This window comes from Ambystoma mexicanum, chromosome 7p (assembly GCF_040938575.1).
Source record: "Ambystoma mexicanum isolate Mex_15411 chromosome 7p, UKY_AmexF1_1, whole genome shotgun sequence".
NCBI classification, from domain to species: domain Eukaryota; kingdom Metazoa; phylum Chordata; class Amphibia; order Caudata; family Ambystomatidae; genus Ambystoma; species Ambystoma mexicanum.
The window spans coordinates 858652195-858677938 of NC_090939.1; the positions used below are offsets into that span (position 1 = coordinate 858652195).

Here is a 25744-nt window from a genome sequence, read left to right on the forward strand (position 1 = left end):
TGGTGCTCGTGAAACAGAAGATTTTATGATGAACTCCTCAATGTCCTCTTTTTCAATATTCAGCTGCCAGTTGTCACATTAAATTACTGGTGGTGTTTGAAATGGCCATTGCAACAAATTATATAGCTCATGAAAATGTGTGAGCCATTGTTCCTCAGTGACCCCATTAATTTGAGCCGCGAGTTGTTTCTTTCCTAACAAGTTGTTCAAGAGTGACCACATGTCAGCCGGGTTTTTCGAAGACCAAGTTCTCAGCATAGTCTCGCCATCCCGCTGATATTTGCTGGCTCTTCTTGCTCGCGTCCAATTTCTATATCGACATTTGATGGATTGAAGGGCCGACTTTCTGTCTTCTTTGGGTATAAATTTCAGTGCGTTCTTTTCACGCCGCATTTCGGCCTTTCTTTCCCTTTGCTCTAGATCAAAGCAATGGGTTTTTGATCTTTTGCTAGTATTTGGTCCGTTTCATTTTTTAAAGGCCAATAAGGCAGTTGTGTAGAGAGAGTCTTTAAAGTTAACTACATTCCGCCTCAGCAGTATGTCCAAATGGGCTAGATTGTCTTTGTTCCAGTGAAACCTCGTTTTGTTGTTGTTAATTTCCAAATTATGGCAGTAGTGTTCCCTTTGCAGCACTAAACAGTTTGTTTCCCAGGCCCATGACATTGTTAAAATATCATGGTCACTGAAGCGTTGCTTAACCACTTCAAAGTAGTCGATTTTGTTTGAATAATGACCTGTCTGTGAATATGTAGTCAATAGTGCTTTCGATCAGGCCTCTTGACCATGTTGCCTGCGGAGGCATGTCTCTCTTGGTCGCCCCATTGAGCATTTTTAATTGTCGTTCATCCATTAGCTTCATCCATTTGGTCACCACTGTTTTTTTTAGTTCGCTCTTATCTAGACAATGCAGATGGAGGTCGCCCACCAAAATAATGCTTGTGACTTCATTATCCACGGCTATTAGTTCAAGAATGTCCATTATTCCTCTCAAGAAGATGTTATCGCCAATGGTCGATGGATTTTGATAAATATTTACCAAAGCAATGACCTGATCCCCGATTGAGATCCTAACTAACTGAATACATTGGTTAACTGCAGCCCAAGGGCGCAAAGTACAGGAAGAACTCAGTTTAGTCGCCACCATCAGTCCCGAAGTGGGTCTTCCCTTAGAGATCCACGATGCTGGATCCAATAGGATATCATAGTCGTTCCAGACAGGCGAATTCCTCAACCAGGTTTCTTGGAACACTAATATATCGAAATCTCTGAGATGCTTTACTAAGGAGGTCGTTAAATGAGAATGGCCTCTGGTGTTCCAACTTGCAAGCCTGATGGTAGGTGCCTCTTTACCCCCCTTAACCTCATTACTCTTGGGTTATGTGTGGTGAGAAAGGCAGGGTGACTCAATGGAGGTCTGGCGGGCTCCACTAATATATTTCTTTATTAGGGTTTTAGTGTAATCAGAGGTCTTAGATGTCGCTTGATCTTGCGTGATGATAAACCCTAGATCAAACAGCTCCTCTTTGGCCTCCCAGATAGTCCGCTCCACCAGTCCTGAAGCAATCCAGTCTCACCATCTCTGTTGATACAAGTTCAGAAATTCAACCTGTGCCACATCGACTGTGGTAAGGTCAGTAAGCAGGGACGTATCTTTGAAGATAATCAGGATATTTGCCCGGCACAGCTTGTATTGCTGAAAAGGTGCAGGTCGACACTTTCTGATGAAAGTGTATTGATCTGTTTTTGGTCTTGGGTTAGCTCGTTTCTGCATTCTGTTTTGGTCAGTGTTCATAGTGGGTTGGTCTTGTGCTCTCAAGTGGTGCGATTTTGAGTTGAGTAGGAGTCCCCTTGACCGTGTGTCGTTGGAATGGCTGCACTCTGTCTCTGCTGGCATGTGCAATCTGAGGTTTTCACCGGCACCACGCTTTCTAAATCGTTTGGATTATTAACAGCACCTCCTTTATTGTCATCAACATTTTTGGTGATTGGTAGGTTCTGCTGATTGTTGTTCTGTACTTGTGAGTCCAAGTAAGTACCTACCGCTTCGCGAATCTCTTTCCTGCGTAATGCTAGATTCTGATTTTCCTGTTCTGCCAATGACCTCACTTGGGATTGTCCGACATTTATTTTGGTTGCTGCCAATACTCTTGCCACTCCGTTGTTACAATTCTGTCGAGGTTATTGTGCTTTAGTTATTTCATCAACCAGGTCATCTAGCGGTTGATGCATTGGAACATATCTGGCTGCCTTGTTATGACCAGCCAAAAACGTGTTGTTCTTTCGCATTAGTTTATATTTGTTTATGAACGCAGAGCTTGCAATTGGAGGACGCAACACCCATATTTTCTTAATGAACTGTCTGGTAGATGAGTTAGGAATTACTTCTATATTTTTGATGCTTTTTGTTTTCTTCGCTTCCTTTGTTTCAGTTGCACATGAAGCTTTTTTCGAGTATGTCTTCATAGGTTTTTTAGTTCCATTCTTAGGTTGGAATATGTCGTAGATTTTCAGAGTGGAACCCACCGGTCCCGTAATTACTGTCTCTTGATTCACTCTTGAATCCAAAATCGCGTCAGAGGGACTAGGAGAGCCAATCACTTTGCTGAATATTGGTAGGACTGGGGTGGGAACTATAGTGAGATCCTCTCTGGGCTTCTGTGGTGCAGGTGTAATGTCATTAGGCAGCTGAAGTTTTTCCCCTTGTGACTTCCTAGTGGTGCGAAATGTTCTAAGATCTAAGAATGGCTGGGCTACGGTTCCCGATGCATTACTCCCCGCTCTCCTCCCAACTCTCCCGGCTCCTAGGTTCGAGCTACGTAAGACACAGTAGTCCCGAATATCATTCATGATTATATCTTTTTTAGCTGCCGGAGTCAGGGTAATGTTTTTTTGGGAGACTTTCCATGGCGTAGGAGCGCTAAGACTCACTGCAGTGTTGGGACCAGTTAACGTGTCTGGCATGTTAGTTTTTAAGGTGTACATGATATAATATATGCACAGACCTGGTGTCTTAAATTCAGCAACTAAAGATGAATTATATCAATAATAAATGAATTCAAAAGCAGACAGAAAAATAAAAAGCAAAAGAAACACTAATAAAAAAAAGAGAGAAAAAAATAAATTAAAAACATTAAATAATGAAAAGGAAAAAGCACTAAAAATATTGGAACGCTCCCACAATTCACAAGCGTCAATTAATACTGAATCAATATCAAGGTGCACTTCCACAGTTACTAACAGAACTGTACCCTTTCAACGCCCTCAACCCCCGTGGACAGCCGTAGACAGCCCTTAACAACAGCACTTCACAAAAAGCATGCGCGCATAAAGTGCAACATTTCCGGGTTACATGGATTGTGGGTAGGAAGGGCGGGATCAACAGAGCCCCAGGAAGTGTCAGTTTTTAGTCCTTTCTTTCCTTCTCCTTTCTATAGAAAGAGAGATATCAGTATCAGTATCTCAGTCACAAATGCCAACTGGCATGATTCTCTTAAACAGTGCAAGTGTCCCTTTCCACCATGGTACGTCGACTCGTAGATACAGGAAACACAGGATACGGCAATCCACACAGCAAACAGCAGCGAATCCAGCCGTAGACAGCCGTAGACAGCCCTTAACAGCGCTTCACAAAAAGCGTGCGCGCATAAAGCACAGCATTTCCGGGTTATATGGATTGTGGGTAGGAAGGGCGGGATCAACAGAGCACCAGCAAGTGTCAGTTTTTAGTCCTTTCTTTCCTTCTCCTTTCCTTTCCACCGTGGGACGTCGACTCGTAGAAACAGGAAACACAGGATACGGCAATCCACACAGCAAACAGCAGCAAATCCAGCCGTAGACAGCCCTTGAGAACAGAGCTTCACAAAAAGCATGCAAGACATATTTCAGCGACTTCTATTCTGCGCACCTTCCCCCACCATCCCTTTACTGTTTGTGGAGGATTGCCTCTCCGTCCTCCCTCCCATTGCAGGGATATACCCCTGTAATACCCCCTTTGTTTAAATAGGATGCAAAATTCTTTGCATCAGAATCTGCCACATTTCGTAAAGCCCAGACACTATATCGGGCTTTAACCTCGGCCAGCGAATAATGCAGGACATCACTTTCATAGGCCTAGGTTTGGTGTCTCTCATACTGTTTCACATTCCTGTAGCAGGGCCAAGATTGACCACCACGTGAGGTAATTATGTCCCACATGGTTTCTTTGTAGGTCGTAAGCTCTAACATCCCAACCATTCTAAGCCAAAATAATATAAGCTAGAGATGGGCTTCATACCCAAGACCTGTGAGGCCTACTTCAAGATGTGGTGGGAGATTTGGTGCACTCTGTGCGAGGAAAAGAAGACATTTGATACAATTGTTGTCTCCAGCTCCTTCATCAGGCAACGGGTAAAAACCCCACAGCTCAGTCCCATAGAGAACGCCTGACCTCAGCTGTACCCTAAATTCTTCCACAGTGGGATGTAGAGTGCTATTTCTGAAGTGCTTTGAAACAATGGAGTGGCACACACTCGTTTTTTCAGAGGATTTGAGGTGCCCGAGCGTCTTTCCTATGCCTTATCTAATGCGAAGGTAATCAATTTGACCCACTTTTTGGATCATTCTACACTCCAGTTCAAGGCTTATCTTAATTGCTCTTGTAGGATGGCAGACCATGGAAACTGTTTCAATCGTATATATGGTCCCACTCTGCTCATTACAAATATTCTGTATTGCCCTATTTTGTTTTCTAAGGCCCATTGGAGATCTAGAAATTAGCATTTATTCCAACTTGGGGACATCAGTTTCCAAATCAATAAGTCTATTAACCAACTTATTAATGTATAGGAGAAATAATATTGGGCAAAGATGCATCCTTGCCTAACACCTTGGGTGATAGGGAAGGGCTTAATTACCCACACTCCGACCTCACATTACGACTGCTCAATTGCCAGTGTGATGGCCGCCAGGAGGCTTGAAAGGACCGCAACTGATACCAAAATGTCCAAAAGTAGATCTCGACGTATGCTATTAAAGGCAGTTTTCAAGTTTATGAAGCCTATGTATGTAACCTCCTTTTTTTGTATTGCAAACTTTTAAATAACAAAATGTAGGTGTGCAGCCTCTTACGCTGCCCCTACTCCTTCTGTAAAACCTGCTTGATAGTCAGAAATAATGTCCTTCTCCCCGTACCATTCATTAAGATGCTGTAAAAGTACTTTACCCCATACACTTGCTGTCCCATCAGTTAATGAAATCGGTCAGTAATTACCCAAAAGTGACCTATTGCCTTTTTTGTATACCTGGCTATTTCGACTCCTTTCCAGCTGGTCGGGGGTATTTTTGAATGGAAAATAGTGTTGAAGAGTGTAATAATGGGTTTACTCCCACTTTGACTTCATACTTGCAAGGGAGGGTTTACTAATTGATATAGTTGACGCTCTAATTGTAAACCAGGCACTATCCTATAGGTCTCCTGGCTTGTTAACATATTGGGACATGCATAAGGCCTTGTTAAGGAATCCGCCCCAAATGTGTCAGAGGAGACTTGGGATGATTTGCTCAAAGTTGCCCCAAGAGAAAGATGGATACAGGGATGAGATTGATAAGACCCACACACAACCAAGCCAACGACTCAGGGTCCGCAACTACACCCCCACACTACCCCTAAAGGCATTACTCATCCTTCCCGCCCACTCGATCTCTCGCCCTCACAGCCAGCCCTGTGCAACACATCATGCACCCCTCTGTCCCCAAAATCTGCTAAGCTTGATAACTCTGCAGCTTCATACTCCCCCTACCTGCCTCACCCATTCCATGCTTAGCTAACCACCCAGCCATCTGTGCACGCCTCGCCCTACACAGACACCATGCAACCGCAGGCTATCAATGCTGCGTGCCTACACAACTCAGCGCCCATCTTGCCCAAGATGCACGTCCATAAGAAATTGCCTACTTGGCCTGCGCACCCAAACATCAGCAGCCAAACATAGCCACGCTAGCCTGGCTCGTCCCTCGCCCAGCAGTAAACCAAAAGCCTGGCTAACCTCACACTGACAACTCACTGCACCTCTACCTCCCATCATGGCATCAGGACATAGAGAGCCCACCCCAACCCCTCTAATCACTGCTCTGCCCCAGCTACCCCACCCACACTCACATTAAAATTATTGTTTGCTTGCTTAAACTGAGGAAAGGCCACACCACACCTATGAACCCAGGCGGCCCCACATTCTCATTCACTGTTATCCCTGGCCTACCTATTGCCTATGACCTAACTCCTAACTTAGTTAATCCAACTGCAACCCCATCTCCCAGGCATGTAACTCCTGTAACTCCTCTGCATGCTAAGGCCAATACAACCCATCACCTGTTAGGCCGAACCCTAGTTTCAATAGATCCACCCACGCTGGTTCCATATTAAGTACAGATCACTCAGCCAGCCCCCCTGCCACCACCACCCGGGTGTTACTAGCACCATCACCAAACAAACCCCCTGCTCCACTCTAATGTGCCCTCATTAATGCCCGCTCCCTCCCAGCACACGCTCTCGAAGTCTGCTCACTGCACACAACCCAGACCTCCTAGCCATCTCCGAAAACCTGGCTACATGAACCTTCTGGCCTGCCATCTCCTTAGCCCTACCTCAAGGCTTCAACATTTACCATCAGGACCGCCTACGCACCAAAGGCAGTGGAGTTGCCCCATTGCCAAGGAAGCCCTTCACCTAAGACAGGTTACCAACTCCTTTGCAGGTAACAGTGATGCCCTGTCCCTCAAACTTACCACCTCCCCTAACTGCACCCTCACAATACACATCTTTTACCACCCCCCTGCCCCATGACTGACTTACAGGAGAACCTCATACATCTACTATCTGAAAACCTAAAAATCTCCTCCAAGTCCATTCTACTAGGAGACCTGAACCTCAGATTGAATGACCCAAAGGACTCACAAGCCAACTCTCTTGCCAACTCTAGACACCCTGGGGTTCAGACAATCGTCTACTGACCCCACCAACTCTAAAGGCTGAATCCTGGACTGGATGTGCCGACCACAAGTTCTCCCCAACCATCTGCTCCAACGCCCCCTGCCCCTGGACAGACCACCATGTCATCCACTTCTCCATCCCCATGCCTAGGAAACAAAAACCTCTCACTACTCCACGACCGCCCCCTCCAGCACACAGCTCAGGAAAACTAACCAAAGATAGGCTACTGCCCTATCTAGAAACTCTGCACTAAAGATTGCAGTAAATGCCATAGCCCCATTGACAGTCAGGAAGACAAAACTTTCAGACACTCAAACGCCTGGTTCACCCCAGAACTACTAAAACTCTGTTCCAGGAAACGCACCACCCTCTCCACTTGGCAAACTAACCCACTAGAATCCACCAAACAAGAATTCAACATGATTGCCGCCCTATACAAAAGGCAATCATCGCAGCCAAATCCACCTCCTTCAACACTAGGACAGAGTAAAATCCTAGCCAACCAGGACGCACTCTCCTCACCCTCAGCTACACCTACCTCTTACCTCTCTGCCCAGGACCCCCCTCTCTTCTCATTTCATGATGTCACAGAACTTGAAGTCCTCACCCTTCTGAAACGCCTCAAACCATAGAACTGCAAAGGCGATCACTGCCCAGCCACGATCATCAAAGTATGTGCCACCACCCTGCCCCCATTTCTCACAGCATTTATTAACGCCTCCTTTTTATCAGGACTGATCCCTCCTAGCCTTAAAGATGCATGGGTACGGCCACTTCTAAAAAAGCCATCACTTGACCCGGCCTCCCCCAACAACTACAAATCCATAACCACAGTCCCCTTCCTTTTAAAAATCCTCGACAATGCAGCCTACACATAGGTCCAACACTTTATCGAAACCAACCAGATCCTGGGCCTACGACAATCCCACTTTCACCCTGGACACGGCACATAATCTGCTCTGCCTGACCTTAAAAACCAACTTGATGATATAAATGATGCAGGCAAGCCTGCCCTACTCCTCCTCTTGGACTTATCGTCCACATTCGACCTAGTGGACCATGACATTCTGTGTCATCATCTCACTTCTCACCCAATGACACAGCTTGGATCAGCTCATTCCTGCGAGGAACAGCCATGAGAGTGTTCTCAGAGCAGGCCTGTGCAGCTCCCACCACCATTCACTGCGGAGTCCCTCGGGGATCCTGTATCTCTCCCACTCTCTACACCATTTTCACCAAGCCTCTATTTGACATCCTAGACTCCATTGGCATAGCTTCCACCAACTATGCCGATGACACCCAAGTCTCCCACGCTCCGGTAACTATGAAACTGACACCAAAGGCCTACATAAATAAAGTCTACTCCACCATTTAGGCCTGGATGTCAACAACCCGCCTCTGCCTTAACAGCGACAAAACTGAAATCCTCCTAGTAGGCTCCCTGGAACCCTAAATAAACTTACTGGCCAATATACAACCTTCACAATCGACAACATACAGATTCCTGACTCCCTCTCTATCAAAACCTTAGGAGTCTACCTTGATGCCACCTGCTCCATTTCACGTAAAGTCAGCACCATCGCCTCCTCAGCGGCATACTACACCAAACTGATTAACGCAGCCAAACCATTTCTATCCACTGAGAACTGCCTCTCAATCGTCAGAGACATAATAGGTTAAAGACAGGATTACTGCAACGTCCTCTTTGCTGGCATTACATCAAAAAACCTAATGACACTCCAAATAATCCAAAACAACGCACTTCGAGCTGCCCTCAACATTCCCAAAAGGGAGCACATATCTGCCACCAGACAAGAAGCTCACTGGCTCCCCATCAAAGAACGTGTTCTATTTAAAACTCTCGCCATCACTGATAAGTGCATCACTCACACAGCCCCCCCACATTTCCTCGAAAGTAGTGAGAACCAGCTCTTCCAGGCCCGCTAGAACACTATAATCCAACCGTCTCTACATCCGCTGAGTCAAGCGAACCAAAGCAGGTGGTGTCAGCTTCCCTTTCATTGTAGCCAGACAATGGAATTCCCTGCCATCAGAAACATTCACACCTTGCATTCTGTAAAGCGCTCGCGCTGACATGGGTGTTAGTCATGTTCCCTTCACCAAATGAACTATGTACACCTCACATGTTAAGCCATTCACACTGTAACTAATTATTTTACCACTGTATCCAATTCTCCTACCGCTTGTCTATCTCCAACACTCATTGTATACAACCAATTTATCTACCTTTGTTGTAGCTTTATAGTCCTTGTTTGTACCACTGTAACGAAGGAGCCTACCGACCACTGTAACAGCGCCACGATGCCTGCGGGCTGTTTGTGCGCTAAACAAATAAAAATATTAAAAAATAAATTAAAAAATAAGACCGAAGGTGATGGGGCGCCTGTATTGGACCCCGGTCAGAATGTCTAAATTGAAGTTACTCGAAGATGACTTGTGTTGGGGTGTGGAATAGAGAGAGGCACCTTACTGAATCCATTTTGGAACTGTGTACGAGTGTGCTCTTTCTGGAAGGAGATACTGGATAGGACTTTGGGGATTAGATTTCCGATAACAACTGAGCATGTGATTCTATTATTGCTGCGAGAGTTTGATGACTGGATTAACGAGCTTTGATGATTGGTGTAAAATTGGTTCTAAAAGTTTGGAAAACTAGAAATAAAACTACTGTGGATGATTGTCTAGTAGAAATGTTACTATTATCTAAATATGAAAAAGTAATGAAGATGAATAAGGAACGGGAAGATTTATATCTTTTGACATCGAGTCCGTTCAATAACTTATATGAGGGAGCTTTTTGTGTGTGTGTGTTTTGTTATATGTTGTAGTTGTGTGTGCAGTGCTCGTCCTTTATTTGACAAATTATGGATTAGTACATGTGACTGGTGCTGTTGTTATATTTAGTACTCTTGAATGGTTGCATCAGTTTGTACTATGCTAAAAAAAAATGTATTTATTCAGTCGGCCTCATTACAACCCTGTCGGTCCAGTAACACCGGTGCCGGTAGGCTTACCGGCACCGGTGTTACTAGACCGGCAGAGTACAAGTTTGCTGGCCGGATGCCCTCCCGCCAGCCAGGTCTGACCTGGCGGGCGGAAAGGCACCAACTCGCATTATGAATGGTGCCAGTGCTACGGTCTTCCCCATTCCCATTGAGTCCTAAGGGACTCAATTGGGAATGGGGAGTAACTTTTTCTGGAAAAAATACACAACTGCAGCCTGCCGTTTTTACCGGCATGACTACCACTGGAGTTTTAATGAGGCCCAATGTCTTTAAGAAATGGGTTATGTTGTATGGTATTACTGTTCTTAAGGCATAGTGGATGTTTATAACGAAAATGACAACGTTTCTTTTTTTAAAATAGAAAAAGGTTATGGCACCAACTAAAGCAGTACGCGGGAGGCTTGTTTACTTCATACTAGGCTAGGGTATCATTAAAAAAACACACTGATGTCCATGCAGGTTTTTAAGAGGAAAAAGAAAGAAAAAAGAAAAACCACTGTGACCACTCCATACCCAATCACTAGATGGCAGCATATGCAAATAAAGTGAATTTATACAAGATATCCAAGGTACATCCCATATCGGCGTGGCCCGATCGGCGCAAGCCGATTTGGCACGGGCAGTTTGGCGCCAGGATGTTTTGGCGCGGCAGTACATGCCTGCCCATGCCTGCCTACTGCTGGTTAATGGGGTTCGGGGAGGGTGGGGTGAGGGCATCCCCGTCATGGGCCCTCCTTGGTAGCCGTTTTTGGAGACATACAGCGTGATAGCACATAGCTTTTCTATGTACACTGCTTTTGGCTGTGTATATGCACTGAGGGCTGTGTTGTGAGTCATGGATGTGCCCAGCTGTAGCACCCTGCCAGCTCCGGTGTAATGCAGTAACGGTTTAAATTTCTTGAAGTTACACTTCGCTCGCTACTTTCTCCATCAGCCCCTTCAACCCTCCTCAATTCGTCTTCTTGAATACTTTAATTTCGGTGCGGGCATTTCGGCACAGCGAACCGGCCGCGCCAAATAGGCCCACGCCGAACCAGCCGCGCTGAAATATCCTGCTACGGATATCCAGCAGAAAAACTATAGTTATAGATAAATTACCTGTTTCTTACAACTGGGCAGTTCCTAGTATTTAGAATACGAATATCGGTTTGCAGTGCTCCTTACTTCACTGCATCCATTTTGGGAAATGACTTCAACTGCCAAGCCGACATCAGAGAAGCAAGGTGACAGTAGCAAATGTGTAAATTAAAAGGGTGCATTGTTATTAACACCAATGCTTTTACATACCTTGCAACCAGCCACACATTTCATGAAAACCTTCATGTTAGCGGCAGCCCAAATCTGCGGAACACGGTGTGAAAATCTCCAGAAATATTTTTCATACTGCTGCACAGTTGGCAAACTTCTGCAATTGTCCAAACATTTCAAAATCTGCAGGTGAATTCGAAAATCTACAGAGAATTTTGAAAGTCTGTGCTCATAAGAAATCTGCATTTTCTGCAGAAAAATCTGCCCATAGATTTGGGCTATCTTTCACGCCAATCTCCGTATTTTTAAATAACCGGTTATCCTTTCCCTACCCAATAGACACAAAAGTATATTATTGATATGATACGATATGATAATTTTATTTATATCGCGCCCATACACAGGTGTTTCAGAGGTGTATTGAGAATTACTTCGATGTAAAGAACTTTGCAGGAAACCTAGTGTTAACTAAAGTACATTAGTGAATTGTGTGTATTTATGTATTTTACTTGTTTTCATATAGCGCCTGACTAGTGATGTTGTGGCCACTTCACTTAAAAAATATGTCTTGTTAGTAATGGTATTATGTAAAGTTTCTGGCATGCACAGCACTGTGAGAAGGAAGTTACTCTGGAGGGTAAGAAACAGTTCAGAGATATCTTTGGTTGAGGCAAGAATAGTGTGGAGCCAACTCAGATAATTAAAGGTAATTTGTGCCAGGAACAGTGGGTAATTAACTATGGTAGTTAAAACAGCTTTAACGGCAGGCCTTGAGGGAAGTCCGAATCCAGCCAGAAAACAAGGGTTGTCTCCTATTCCAAACCGCGGTGTCATTGCTTCTTAGGGTTTGAGGTTTGCCACTTGAATTTAGGTTGGTGGATTGTATGGTTGTTGGTCATGCATACATTTGTGGTCCATGCATAGTGAGGAACCATCTTCTGATCGTGTCCTGTAAACTTCCAGCAATCGGCAGAGGACTTCGGATTTAAGTCTGAACGCGCTGGGAGCTACATGACTGTTTTAAAGCACCTTTACCCGCACACACTTAATCATGTTTAGGTCTAGATTGGCAACGAGATGTTGTGCTCTTAGTTTTGCAATACGTATATAATTGTCAACTAAGAGGGTACAGGCCCACCAAGTATATACATCTATGCTAGAGCATGTTTGTCTGATATGTAGACATGTTGTTGTATAGTAACTTACAGTTTGGCACTTCCATTCTATCTCTGAAGTCACTTCTTGTTTAAAGGACTGAGACAGCTGTCAAAATGCAAGACAGGCCATGTAAACAAAGAACATCCCCTGCCAAAAAATCAATAGAGCGCTTAACCAGGAGCTTTCAACTGCTGCTCAACTGAACTGAAATTGAGCACTGATTGAGATTTTTACATGCAAATTAGTTTGCTTAACTCCAGCCAATCCCTGTGGTTTAGTGAAAGTGTTCAACTCTGAGCACTCAACTTGTTTGGCAATTTCAAAGGGGCTAATGATGGTGTTCAACTTGCCTTGAATTATGGAAACCTATCCATTGAGTACATTAAAACAGATTAAAATAATTCCAAAGAAAAATTGCCTGCTAGCCTTTAAGTAAATAATTGAATGGAAACATTTATGCCCATCAAAGAAAACACCTTCTTCCTATGAAATTACTGCTACCCTCCATGCTTGAATCCACAAAAAGATGCTTGGTGGGCTTGCATAACTGAAGTCTTGTCTTCTATCTATTCCCAGGTGTTGTGTAATGTTGATGAACTCTTTGACCGGGATGAGCTCTCAGCAGCCCCTGATTCAGGCTGGCCAGACTGCTTTAATAGTGGTGTATTTGTCTTTCGACCGTCCCTTGAAACCTACCACCACTTGCTCCAGTTTGCAGCGGAACATGGCAGCTTTGACGGTGAGTGTGTGCAGCTGGGCAACAAATGACTTTTGATTTAGGCAGGAGGACATTTTTCTCTCTATTGAAAATGCTCTGTTACAAAAAACTCAATGGCTCTCATTCCGACTTTGGTGGTAGTCATGGCGCTATTTGCGCCATGACTGCCACCAATAACGGGACCGTGTCCGGTTTGGTGCAATGGGGACTTACCGGTTTAGTCCGACCTTGGCAGGACCGGTAAGTCCCCATTGCACCAACCATTCCCCATTCCTATTTGAGCCCCCATAGGGTTCAATGGGAATGGGGAGGGCGCAAATAACGGGCTCGCGAATGTCAAGCCTGTTATTTGCGCCCTGGTCCCTTAACGGGTCCCGTCCACAACGGCTGGTCAGACCAGCCGCTAATGGAGGGACCCGCTAACAGACTTCGTAGTAGGGCGGTAAGGGATTACCGGCACCAGTCTCCTTACCGGTGCCCGGTATCCCTTACCGCCCACCTTGGAATGAGGGCCAATGTCTCATTTCAAAGAACGAGGTTAGCAGTAAATGTTTCTGCTTGGATCTGAGGTTTTTATGTAGAGGTATTCCAGAAATTAAAGGCAAGGAGTGGCCTGTTTTTCACTGCTGTGGAGAGTGCTGTCCTCTCCCCCAGAGGGAGGGGGGCCATTGGATCCCTTTCTAGAGGGAAGTTTCCACAGAGATCCCCCAAAGCCATTGCTTTACAGAAGACTGGCCAGGTGCCCCTCCCCTCGATGAGCTATCCAAAATAATATTGGCATACGCCAGGTCTTATTCTGGACAATCCTTTAATATCACTGCTGGCTCTCTAATACCATTTCAGTATTGGGGGGCTGATGGGGACATGGCTTGGGGGACACCTCGTGCAAATCTAGCCCTGCTCACCGTCTGTTTATGGGCGCATCACATGTTTCTTTTGGCCTTTTGCTAACAGGCTGTCTATACTGCTGGTTGATAGTACTTTCTACCACTGTGTTTTGTGAACCAACCATTACTGTGATATGAGCCATTATATTGTGGTGATGTAAATACAATAGCCAAGAAAATTAGCCCTTGCTCATAGTTTGCTAATAGCGGCTCTATGTGGGGTGCCTTAAAGGTATTTATTGTTGAATATTGTTCTGACTTGAGAGTCGTGTAGACCGATGAGACCTCCGTCCCCAAGTGACGCACAGGGGAACTAATAGAAACCCGCTGTGCGACCTTTGAGGCCACAGGTGAGAGATGTCTTCCCAGATCCACGGAACCTCTGGAACACCGATGCTGCTGTCAAAAGGGAACGAGGTTAAGTACCAGGCAATTACAATACAATCAGGTAAACAATAGGATCTAAAGAGTCTTACCTATCTGGTGTTGGGGAAACCCAGGTAACCTAGTAGAGAGGTTCGAGATTCAGATGATGCGGCGGTCCCTGGAATAGTAGAACCGCAGGTGAGCGTGGATGTAGGGTTAGCCACCTGTAGGAGAGAGGGCTTGACTTGAATCCCAAGAAGGGAAATGGCGTAGAAGTTCAGCAAGGTATCAAGGGATGATCCAAAGACAAGTCGAGGTGAAGTCCAAAATCCGGCAACAGGTAAACAGTTCCAAGCAAAGGTACAAAGCGGTGTCCGAAGGAGTCCGAGGTAGAGTTCCGTGATCAAAGTAACAAGGAGCGATTCATAACGCCAAACAGGGTCTGAAGACAGCTGAGAAGCAATGAGCATTCTGTCTCTCAGACCTTTATACTGTGTGTCTCTGGGTCATGTGACGTCTCTGGGTCATGTGACGTCCACCAAGGTCACGTGAGGAACGCCACACTGGATCACGTGACCGACGTGAAGACGTAACGCCGCCCCTTCTGCTATACGTTCTCCAAGGCAATTGCCAATGCAGAAAGGGTTGCAATCGAGCCCGTACACCAAAACTGGTACGGTATTTTCGGTCCTTTGGGTGCACCGAATCACCTGAGCCTCGAACCGTGGGAGGAGATGTTGGGGGAATGTGTGCGGTGTTCTGATGTGGAGTGGACTGGTGTGCAGAGGATCGCCTAACAAATATGCAGTATTAGGCAACGATTCCTGAGCATTTACTCTATGAATGTTTACATCTTTTAGTTGCATAGAACCATAAATGAAGCCCTCCAAAAATGCCAACTTTGAGCCATATTAGTCAAGATCACCTGTTGGCCATGAAATTCCTCTGCAATAGATTCATGAGATTTGGCCAATTGAGATAGCACAAAGTTAAGGGCATGAAATGCCGATCCTGGCGTGGTAGTGACTTCATGAAGAGATAGTCCAAGAGTGGACGCATGATAGGTCTTACAGGACCCGCCACTTTTATCCAACACTGATGAATCTGCCACAAACGGAGAAGGGGACTCTGATAAGTTTGTGTCAGGGATAATGCAAGCCTCTGAGGAGAAAGAAATCTGCCGATCTTGCGGAACCGTTTCCTCCTCCACGTTCCCCGAAAGATCCAAACTTGGGAAATCTGAAAGGTTTGCATTGTGAACTATGACTTGAAGAACTGATTCATCAGTTATTGCTTGAGGCTGTACTGAGGCCGCACAAACTACAGGGTTCCTCACCATATTCTCAGCAGCTACCGGCGTCACCGGCAGAGCATCAAGGGGAGTTCTCAATGCAGCAGAAAAGGACCGAACAAGACAAGAAAGTAAGTATCCCTTTATGTCCATCCTTTGGTTTACTTCTGAATAACAGTTCATCTATGTGGAAGTCAGGAGCCCAAGAAAGTTGTTGAGTATAGAGGCCGTTTTTCTTTAATGTTTCTCACTGCAAGCCGCCTGAAAATCCAAGGAGGCTTGCACCCAACGTGTGCCAACGTACACATCGGACCACGGCAGACAACTTATACTGCCACTTCTGCGTTCTGCACTTCAATTGAGTTTAAATGAAGGCTGCAAGTCAGCTCGGCACTGGGGGTTCACTTCCAATGGAAACAGAAGAAAAACCAAAGTCTTCTCAGTCTCCACACGCTCCACACAAGAGACTACTTACACTGTCCCTTTGGTGCCACTTCCTGAATACACTTCTCTATCCCTGTACTCCTTCCTCCTTTCTCTCCTCCCTTAGCGTGCCCTCTAACCCTCTCACTCCTTCAAATAGGTGTCGGGCCAAAGCTGGAGCAAAAGCAGAGGATGGAGGAGGGATTAGACAAGTGTGCCTTGGAACACATTAGGGCCGGGATGAGGAGGGCTGGTTAAAGCACAAAATAGATCAAGTGCACAGACGGTTCACAAGTCAGGACCAGACTAACACAGAGTCAGTTGAACCACTGAGAACCAAACTAAAGATTTCCCACAGTAGATCTCAATATCCTGACTAATATGGAGCCTCAGTGCAATCATCCTCAAGATTTCAAAGGTCAATTTCAAGTGGTTATTGTAGAATGTGCATAATAGAACATGATTCCCTATCAACACATAGGATCCACCCATTGAACAAGACAATATTGAATGTTAGCATTTGCACTGTATCCTGTATGTAGAAGTATTTCAGGTGTGAACACACAACTGTTTTGACACAAGTGAAGATACAAGTCTGGTGTATTGGTTGTTAGAAACAAAAAAAAGTAAAGTTGTATGCCAAGTGGTTAGTATGTTGACAACTATTCAGTAGCATAGAGCGTTCCTAGATTTATTAACAGTTTGTGATGCATGTTTAATATAGTTAGTTTTAAATTTTCAGTTGTGTGCAACATATATCACCACATTAAAGTTGCCTATCCCCATATCAATTGTTCCAGTTGTATAGTTGCACTGCCATGCAGTAACTCGGTGCTCTCTACAATCCTCTCCCACTCAAACCTCCTCGTTACGTACGATGCACTGCTGCTGCTTGTCAGAGGCATAGCCAGGATTGTCTAACAAGTGGGGCCTGAAGCTAATGTACTTAGGCCCACGCAGCGACATTAATATCTGTAAATGGCCACACAGCACTTCTGAGTGGGCCTTTGCAGATTTGGGGTGGGCCGTGCCCACTCAGGCCCTACCCTCTCTATGCGATACCCTTTCCCCCTTTTCTGTCAACATAGCATATGATATGGCACAAGAAGTAGTAGTTCAAGCAGTACAAACAGTGCAATCAACCACTGGCATTACTAAACTGGTCAAATATTTGCTTCTAGTTGACCTCTTTAGTGTTGCTCTAATCGTTGCAGGTGTTCCCATTGGTTTAAAAGCAATCATGTCAATTCTAAAAGCCAACCTCTGGGAAGATGGCCGTCATGTGGCTCCACATCATTTGGGATCTCCTGCTGTCATCATTTTAAAAAGTGAAAATACAAGTGGTGCCATTTTAAAAACTTGAATACAATATGGGAATAATAGCTCCTGCAGTAGTGCATGATAACCATGAAAAGTAAGGGAGTGCTGGTTTCAAGGATGTTGGAAGATAGGAAATATCTATCAAATGAGGTACACATGACCACAAGGACACCATGAAGATGGTAGCTTCTGGAAGATGCACGAAAGCCAGGTGAGTGCAAACCAAGAAAAATTGTCCCCTTTCCTATATAAAGTTTTGAAGATGTGGCCCCTCCTTTTTTGAGTTGGGTCACAGACTTGTTCCTACCCTGTCCTTGCTTGTACCGTCACATATTATTGGACAAGGGGGTTAACAAGGAACTAATCACATTTCTTTCAATTTTAGCCAAACCTGTGTTATAGACTCTGAGTATACCGGACAGAAAGGTTTAGCAATGAAAGGATCAAAGCACAAGGAGTGTATGTAACAAAAACAATTAATATCGTCAAAGTATGTGGTGCAGTAACACTTATTAGCAGTGGCACATGTGTTCAGTTTGAACTAAACAAGACAAAATAATATTACGTTCAACTTGTGGTGTGTGATTCTATAATCAAAGGAAAAAACCTATATGCGATTCTATAAACAAAGTAAAAAAGGAAAAAACATATGTACAATCCTAAATTGGTTACAAAAACATATGTACAATGGCATAAAGTGAATTAGTTAGAGCAGTAGAGATGTATGAAAGTGTCACATTAGTACTGTGGAGCAAGCTCATAAATGATTTGCTTTTTGAACCGAGTTTTTGGACTGAATTGTTTTCTGGCGGTGAAAAATAAAGCCAATCTTGTATTTCTTTCCACCGATTCCTACAGTCCCTTTGTCCGGTTCAGGCTGGCCTTTGCGGTCTAGATCTTGGACTTTTTCAAGATTTCTTAGTATATGGCCAGGTCAGAGCATTGGGAAAACAGAAGTAATTACATTTTAAACCTTTTGCAAGCATAACTCGGATGCTGCTATTTCGCTTTTCGGTTTTATTGTAGTTGAATACTTTTTTTAAATATATTTTTATTTTATATATAAACCAAACGACAATACAGCAGAACATAAACAAACACATATAACAACACAAAGCACTGCAATCCCCATCCCTCCCCCCTATGAGCCTGTATGGTGTCCGCCATCGGCATCCGCTGTGAACGGAGGGGCGTCATCGCTCTCAGATTCAATTGGAGCCAACCCCGTTCCAAACAGTTCGGCTATCATCAATTTCCATGCCGCGAGGGAGCACATTTCCTCCTCCTCCCCTGCAATACTGGTATCCCGCCACACCGCCGTCTCGGCCTCCGCCCATTTTTGGAGATCCCTCCACCAGACCTCCACTCGTGGCTTATGACACTACTTCCATCCCATTGCAATCCTACGTTTAGCAAGCACATAAGCCAGATCTTTCAATTTCTCAACATGTCTGAGTTTACGCGCTCTGGGATATCCCCCCAGCAAGCAGGCCCAGGCTGAATCCACTTTGAGCGTGATACCCTTCCCTGCCAGTTTCTGCGCCACTTCACCCCAGTAGCCTGCAATTACTGGGCACGCCCAGAACATGTGTATCATGTCTGCATTCTCCTCGTCACACTTGGGGCACGCCTGGCGTCCAACATCCCGAAATTTGGATATTCTCAAGGGGGTCATGTATGCCCTGTGCGTTATATAAAGCTGTATTTGCTTAAACCTGGCATTCCTCGATACTTTTTTATGATACCCCAAGGCACGCTCCCACAACCCATCTGCCATCGGGGCCCCCATCTCCATTTCCCATTCCAGTCTCAAGTGCACTAAATCACTCCCAACCTGTGTCATCAACATCTCATACAACCTAGAGACCTCATGCCCGCCCTCCGATGTGTCGTATAGTATCTCCACCGTGGCATCCGGTTCATCGGCCAGTGTAGTTTCAGGCCACCTATTCCGGATCTCCTGCACTATCCTGTGATATGTCACATATTGACCCCTGTGCAATCCCGACCTTGCCTCTAGTTCTTCGAACTCCATGATGGTCCCATCCTGCCAAATATCTCCCATGGTGACCAACCCCAGTGACTCCCAGTACGTCCGGATGATTGCTCTGAGCTGCCCGTCTCCCTTCGCCAGTGCGACCAATGGGAACTGCGACACACACGGCAAAGGGTTACCCATCATCCGGCAGGCCCGTCTCCACATGTTCCGTCCCAAAGCTAGCATTCCAGGCCGCTCCCTCATGCATGCATTAGTCACCCAGATCACCTCTCGCAGATAAAAAGGGGAACAATCCCTCCCAAACAGCCTGTGTTCAGGGGTCTCGTCGTCAGAGAGCCACCTGGACACATATTGCAGCTGCGCTGCCACATAATATGCCTCAAAGTTCGGCAGTTTAACTCCGCCCTTCTCGTAGAAGTTCTGCAGCTTCCACAGTGCGACTCTGTTACGCGTGCCGTGCCACAGGAATTCCCTGCAAACACCATGTAGCCTCACAAAAAACTTCTTAGGAATCATGTAAGGGATGTTGTTAAAATAATGCAAAAGCCTGGGCAGTACCACCATTTTAAGCATAGCTCCCCGGCCCATCATCGCTAATGGTAATCTTTCCCAGAACCTCATACATTTCTCGATCTTCCCCACAGCAAGTTCAGTGTTGTGCTTGTGCTCTTCCTCAGTCGTGTGATACACGTCAATTCCCAAGTATCGAAAGGAACTCGTCGCCCACGGGATCTGCAACACTGGCAACCTCTCCACCGGAGTCCCCACATAGCCTCCCAGCGGAAATAGAGTGGATTTCTGGGGGTTTACCGCTATACCGGACAACCAGGCATACCTCCCCATCACCTCTAAAACATACTGCAAATTTTCTTCTGGGTATCTTAGGTATAGCAGCATATCATCTGCATACAGGGATATAAGGTGACACTCTCCTCCTACATCGATGCCGACCGGGTCATATTGCTTCCGGAGGTAAATTGCCAAGGGTTCTAGGGCCAGGATGTACAACATTGGGGACCAGGGACACCCCTGCCTAGTGCCTCTGCCCAACTGCCATCTCTCTGACACCACTGCACCCGTGCGGACCCTGGCCAGTGGTGCACATTTGTAAGAGGATTCAATTCAGCACTACAGCTAAGTCAACGCCTAGTCTAGAATACTGAATGAAAACCCTTATTGATATATCTTTATGTCCAGTTCATGCGTTCTGGATGACTACCCCTATATAACACCCCTCTCTTTGAATAACCCTGACCCCACTGAGCCAAGAAGTAGTTCTGTTTTGCAAGTTAAAAGGTTTAATTGATAATTTAAACAATATATATATATCACGCTTTATAATAAATTAATAATTGAATAGCACACTTAATCTGATATGATAAAGATTAACAACGGAGAATCTGGCACTAGCACACTTCTTTATAATCACTAAGGAGTTGACATGAAATGGATAAGATAGCAACAATACTTTTATGGTTTCAAATGAATGCAATGTGGAATGAAATGCAGTACAGAAAATAACTTGATAGGATTTCAGCAAAAGACAGTGGGCCTCATTACGACCCTGGCGGAGTGGGTTTACGCCAGCGGTATTCGCGGCGGACCCTTCCGCCCTACTACGAGTTCCCGTAGCGCCATGGAGCCGTTTTCCGCCTGGTTTTTCCGGGCGGAGAAATCCATGGCGCTACGGGACCTTGTTGTTAATTACGCCACCGTATTTTACGGTGGCGTAATTAACGCCTTCCCCACTCCCATTATACCCTATGGGGCAAAAATGGGAATGGGGAAGGGTAAAATGGGGATTGGGGATTTACCGCCCCGCCAAGGTCGGAATGGGGCGGTAAATCCGCCAACCCCCATGGCGGTATTGGCAGCTTTCCGCCGTGCTCCATGGTGCATATTGCACCACGATCTCCGCCAGGGTCGTAATGAGGGCCAATGTAATCACTTTCTTGGACAATTCACCCCCCCTTTTTATGCAATGCAAGGAAATGGAGGGAAGCACACAGTTCTCAGAAATGCAATCAAATGTGATTCAGTTCACCCCAGCAACTTAGACTACAGAAGTTGAAAACACAGGCCCAAATGCTTTTAAATGTGCTGGAAATGAAGAAAAATTTGCTAAAATGCTTTTAATTCCCTCTAGAGGTTCAGGGTGAGTGGTATCTAGTTAATATTAGTCCAGGCTCACACTAGCAATGATGCAGGGATGGTTTTTATGAGGCAAACAAATTTCTTTCAGAGGAAAGCAAAAGCAGCTATCTTTTTGCAAGTGGAGAAATTTGCAAATCGCGGTAAAATTCGCGAATGCGTCTGGTGCGATTACAGAGGAAGTACAAGGACTATCACTATCGATTTGGGGTCCTATGAAAGCCTAGGATCTCAGCTTCCAGATGAAAGTTACTGCAAGTCTCTAGCACAAACGGTTACGGAGATATGAGCGATTAAATAAAGGTCGTTTTTCAGATTTGCAATTTTAAAGTTCAAAAAGACAAGTGCAGCTTGCAACTAGAAAATGACAAGTGACAGCTTTGCAAATGACAGGTGACAGTCAGGAGACAGTTCTACTTAGGTTAAACTAGATTGAATTATATTATTTTAACTAGGAGATTGGTTCTGCACAGTTTTCTAGGTACTCACACTATATTCTTGAGTGAAATGTGCCTCGCCATGGATCTGGTCAGGTTTTAGACGGGACTCTGGTCTCTGCACTTCACAGTGATCTGGGTCAGCTCTCTCTCTGGATTCTGAAGATTGAGGGATTTAAAGTCTGGATCTTTCTGCACAGCTTTCTCTGGAGATTGATGGAGGTAAAGTATGGATTTTCCCGGCAGAGCTTCCAGCTGCAAATGGATTTGAAAGTCCCTATCTGTCCTGTCTCTCTGCTTTTATGTGTTTTGAAAATGGGTGTGTGTGAGCAGCATCACTAGCCAGCCCCTCTCCACTTGTCATTGGCCACTTCATCCGCTTCCACTTGATTGGGGGAATGAAATGAAGTGTCATCATGATGAGGTCTGTTTATGATACAGAGAACCCACCCCTGTCAACTTTACACACAATCTATATTTGCTCAAAAAAACATATTTGCACAGGTACACATTTGTTTAAAATTACATGCACCCTTCACATATCACAGGAGGTATACCCTGTCCAAATCTGCTCTTCCTGGGGGCTTGCATTCAAAAATGGCACATATTTCACTTTTTAACTGGTTTCGCAATTTCGGACATTAACCCAAATTTACACACATGTGCGCAAGGAGTATGGACATTAGTTGATGAAGTGTCAGATTTTTCACATGCACACATTTTGAGTAATATCCTCTTTTCCGCTAAAACCCCCCTGAACATGCCACCGGTTCTAAAAACCTCTTAAAATGTGGGCAGAAAAATCACAAGAATTATGGTGTCATTTATACAATTTTCACATGTCCGCTCTATGAGTTATTCATCTTTTTAGAGTTATGTTCTGGCCCCAAAGGGGTGTGGGTTTCCTCCAGCACAAGGTTGAATTTCTGGTTTTTCCAGTTCTGCCAAGCCAGCTTGCTCTCACAGGCAGTGCCCCTCCCCTTTGCTTCCAGGAGAAATCTCCATTTACGACTCCCGCCATAAAACATTTGCCTGAGTCAAGACAGGGCTTTGTTCAATTTCCTGCAGAGCCCAGGTAATTCAATCAGGGAAGTGTCATATCCCTTTTGGTGTGAGCAGCAAAAGGGCAGCTAGGCCTGGGAACACAGCTGTGACTCAAGTTTCACTCCTGATGCGGGTAGTTGCCAGGCAGAATTGGAATCTCTTTAAGCCAGTTTTTAGCTACATGTCATTTCTGTTCCCCAGTTTAAGTCAAGACATTTTTTTTACATATGCAGCTAGGTTGCTGATTCTAAGTTTAAAACTATGACATTTAAACAATTGCAACCTATGTGACACTCAAAGTAGGTCACTCATTTCTTTTAAACATTTAGATTTGTAGTGTCTTTCAGTCCAAATTTACTTAAACTGCTGAAATCCACAGCTCAGCCAGTCTTGTTATAAACCTTCAAGTCACTTCAGAATATAACTTTACATTGGATCCACCTCTCAGTAAGTCTTTCTTTGGCATGTTTTGGGTTCATTTATTCAGTTTTCTACAAAATCTGGTGGTTTTAAAACGCCGGCTTTCTGATAGTGGTGAGTACTGGTACTGCACCCCTTTTTGGGATTTAAGAAAATGAAATCCCAACAGTTATGGGTTTGCTTTTGGCAATCAGCATTGCCACTCCCAATGGTTTCAGACTACTGTGTGGGTAGTCCAATGGTGGTTTTAGGCAGTTTCCTTCTGTGCCCATAACATCGGCAAAAATGAGTGGCAGCCTATTCTTCATGCATTTCCCTGTGCATTTTCTGGGAAGCTCTGGCCATCATGATGTTTTCATGTCAGTACTGCACAGTTTTGAGGTAGGGCTCGGATGCATGGGTAAATACATCCCACAAGCCCCCCTTCTTGCGGTGGCCATCTGATCCTTCACTGGTGGGACCCGCAAGATCTGGGATGTAGTTCTCATCTTCTTCCGGTAGATGGCACAGTTCAGCATCTTCCTCTCCATCCGGTCAGATCGATCAGTTCTCCTCGCCGGTCCTGATGGGAAGATTGGGCGGTACCCCGGGCCCGTTGCGTCTCTGCTCCCGGTCTCCGGATCGTCCTCCTTGGCCCGTCTCCAGGTTTTCTTTCTCCTAGGACGACAAAGGAAGAGCGGCAATACCTATTCATAGACGTTTTTCCACCACTGTTGAGATAGTGGGGCAGCATATGTATTTCATCATTACAAAACATTACATTCTTATTTCGAAAAACAAACAGTATAACTAAGAGACAGTTTCATGCAAATCACAATATTTTAGAGACTAGATGTGGTATGTTTTATGATTGGAACTGAATTAGTCTGAGACAGTACCCGCTAGGATTCCAGAGGATTCCTCCAGTTGTTGCAGAGCGTGCCTGGGATGGCAACATTTCAACTGGTTTATGTGGACCCACTTGTCTTCCCCCGCTGCCAAAGGACCTTTGGGGATGTGTATTTTGTAGGCCACAGGGGAAATCTTGTCGATGATCTCAAAGGGTCCCTTCCACGTAGGCAAAAATTTCCGCTGTTTTGCCTGGTTTCTTTGGAAGTTGTATAGATAGACCCGGTCCCCCACCTGATATTCCTTCCTGGAAGTCTTCAGGTCATAGTGGGTCTTCATGCTATCAGCCGATCTTTCTAGATTCCGCTGAGCGTAAGCAAAAGCATGTTGGAGGTGTTTCCTTAAATTCTCCACATACTCATGAGTTGTGGAGGCATTTATTAGTGTCTGCTCTTGGGTCCTGTAGAGCAAATGCTGAGGAAGCACCATCTTGCGCCCAGTCATCAATTCAAATGGTGACATTTTGGTTGCAGATGAAGGGGTAGATCTGATGGCCATTAGGACCAGAGGTAATCGGATATCCCAACTTGGCCCAGAATCTGCCACAAACTTTTTTAAGATGCTCACAATTGTCCGGTTATATCTCTCTACTGCCCCAGAAGAAGCTGGCCGGTAAGCAATATGCAACTTCCTTTTGACCCCCAGTATCTCCCACATCTTTGTCATTACTTCACTGGTGAAGTGGCTACCTCTGTCTGACTCAATCCTTTGAGGTAGACCAAAACGGGAAAAGATGTGGTTAATCATCAAGGCAGCTGCCGTTTCTGCCTTGCAATTTGGGGCTGGGAGACATTCCACCCACTTGGTAAACAAGCATGTCACAGTCAACATGTACTTATTCCCCCTAGCAGAGCGAATCACGGGGCCTACAAAGTCGATTTGTAAATCTGACCATGGCAGTGTCATCCCCCGCTTTTGGAGAGGCGCGCGGTGCGTGAGGGATGATGGCTGAAGACACCCCTTCAAGTATTGCTCGAGGTCCTGCCCCATGTGTGGCCAGTATGCAACCTCTCTTAAGATTTCCAATGTTGTGTGAAACCCCCTATGACCGGCGGTGGCCGCATCATGGGTGTGACTTAACATCAGGCTTCGGAATGAGGTAGGAACCACCCACTGATCGTGGCCAGCTTTGGATTTCCTTACCAGCAATCCGTCTTGGATTCGGAACATTTTTGGGCATTTCATCAACACTCTTAGGTCCTCTTTCCCAATGTAATCGGTATCCGTCAGGGGAAAGTTCTCAGGGTCCTCAAGGTGCTGGTAAAATTTACCAATAATTGGATCCCCCTTCTGAGCGGTAATCAAATCAGCATCAGGGGTCTCCTTACTCCATTGTGCAATTGAAAGGTCGTTGTGAGCATTTGTCTGGGACCTAGTGATAGCAGTGACCTGGATTTCCCC

At 45.2% G+C, this 25744-nt stretch overlaps 1 protein-coding gene across 6 annotated transcripts in view; it reads left to right on the top strand.

The window, feature by feature from the left end:
• GYG2 (glycogenin 2) overlaps nt 1-25744 on the top strand; it is a 358634-nt gene that overhangs the window by 112050 nt on the left and 220840 nt on the right. For all 6 annotated transcript variants that reach the window (XM_069637039.1, XM_069637038.1, XM_069637040.1 and 3 more), the window contains one exon: nt 12976-13138. In XM_069637039.1, the coding sequence (XP_069493140.1) occupies nt 12976-13138 (163 nt within the window). The remainder of the gene's footprint in view (nt 1-12975; nt 13139-25744) is intronic.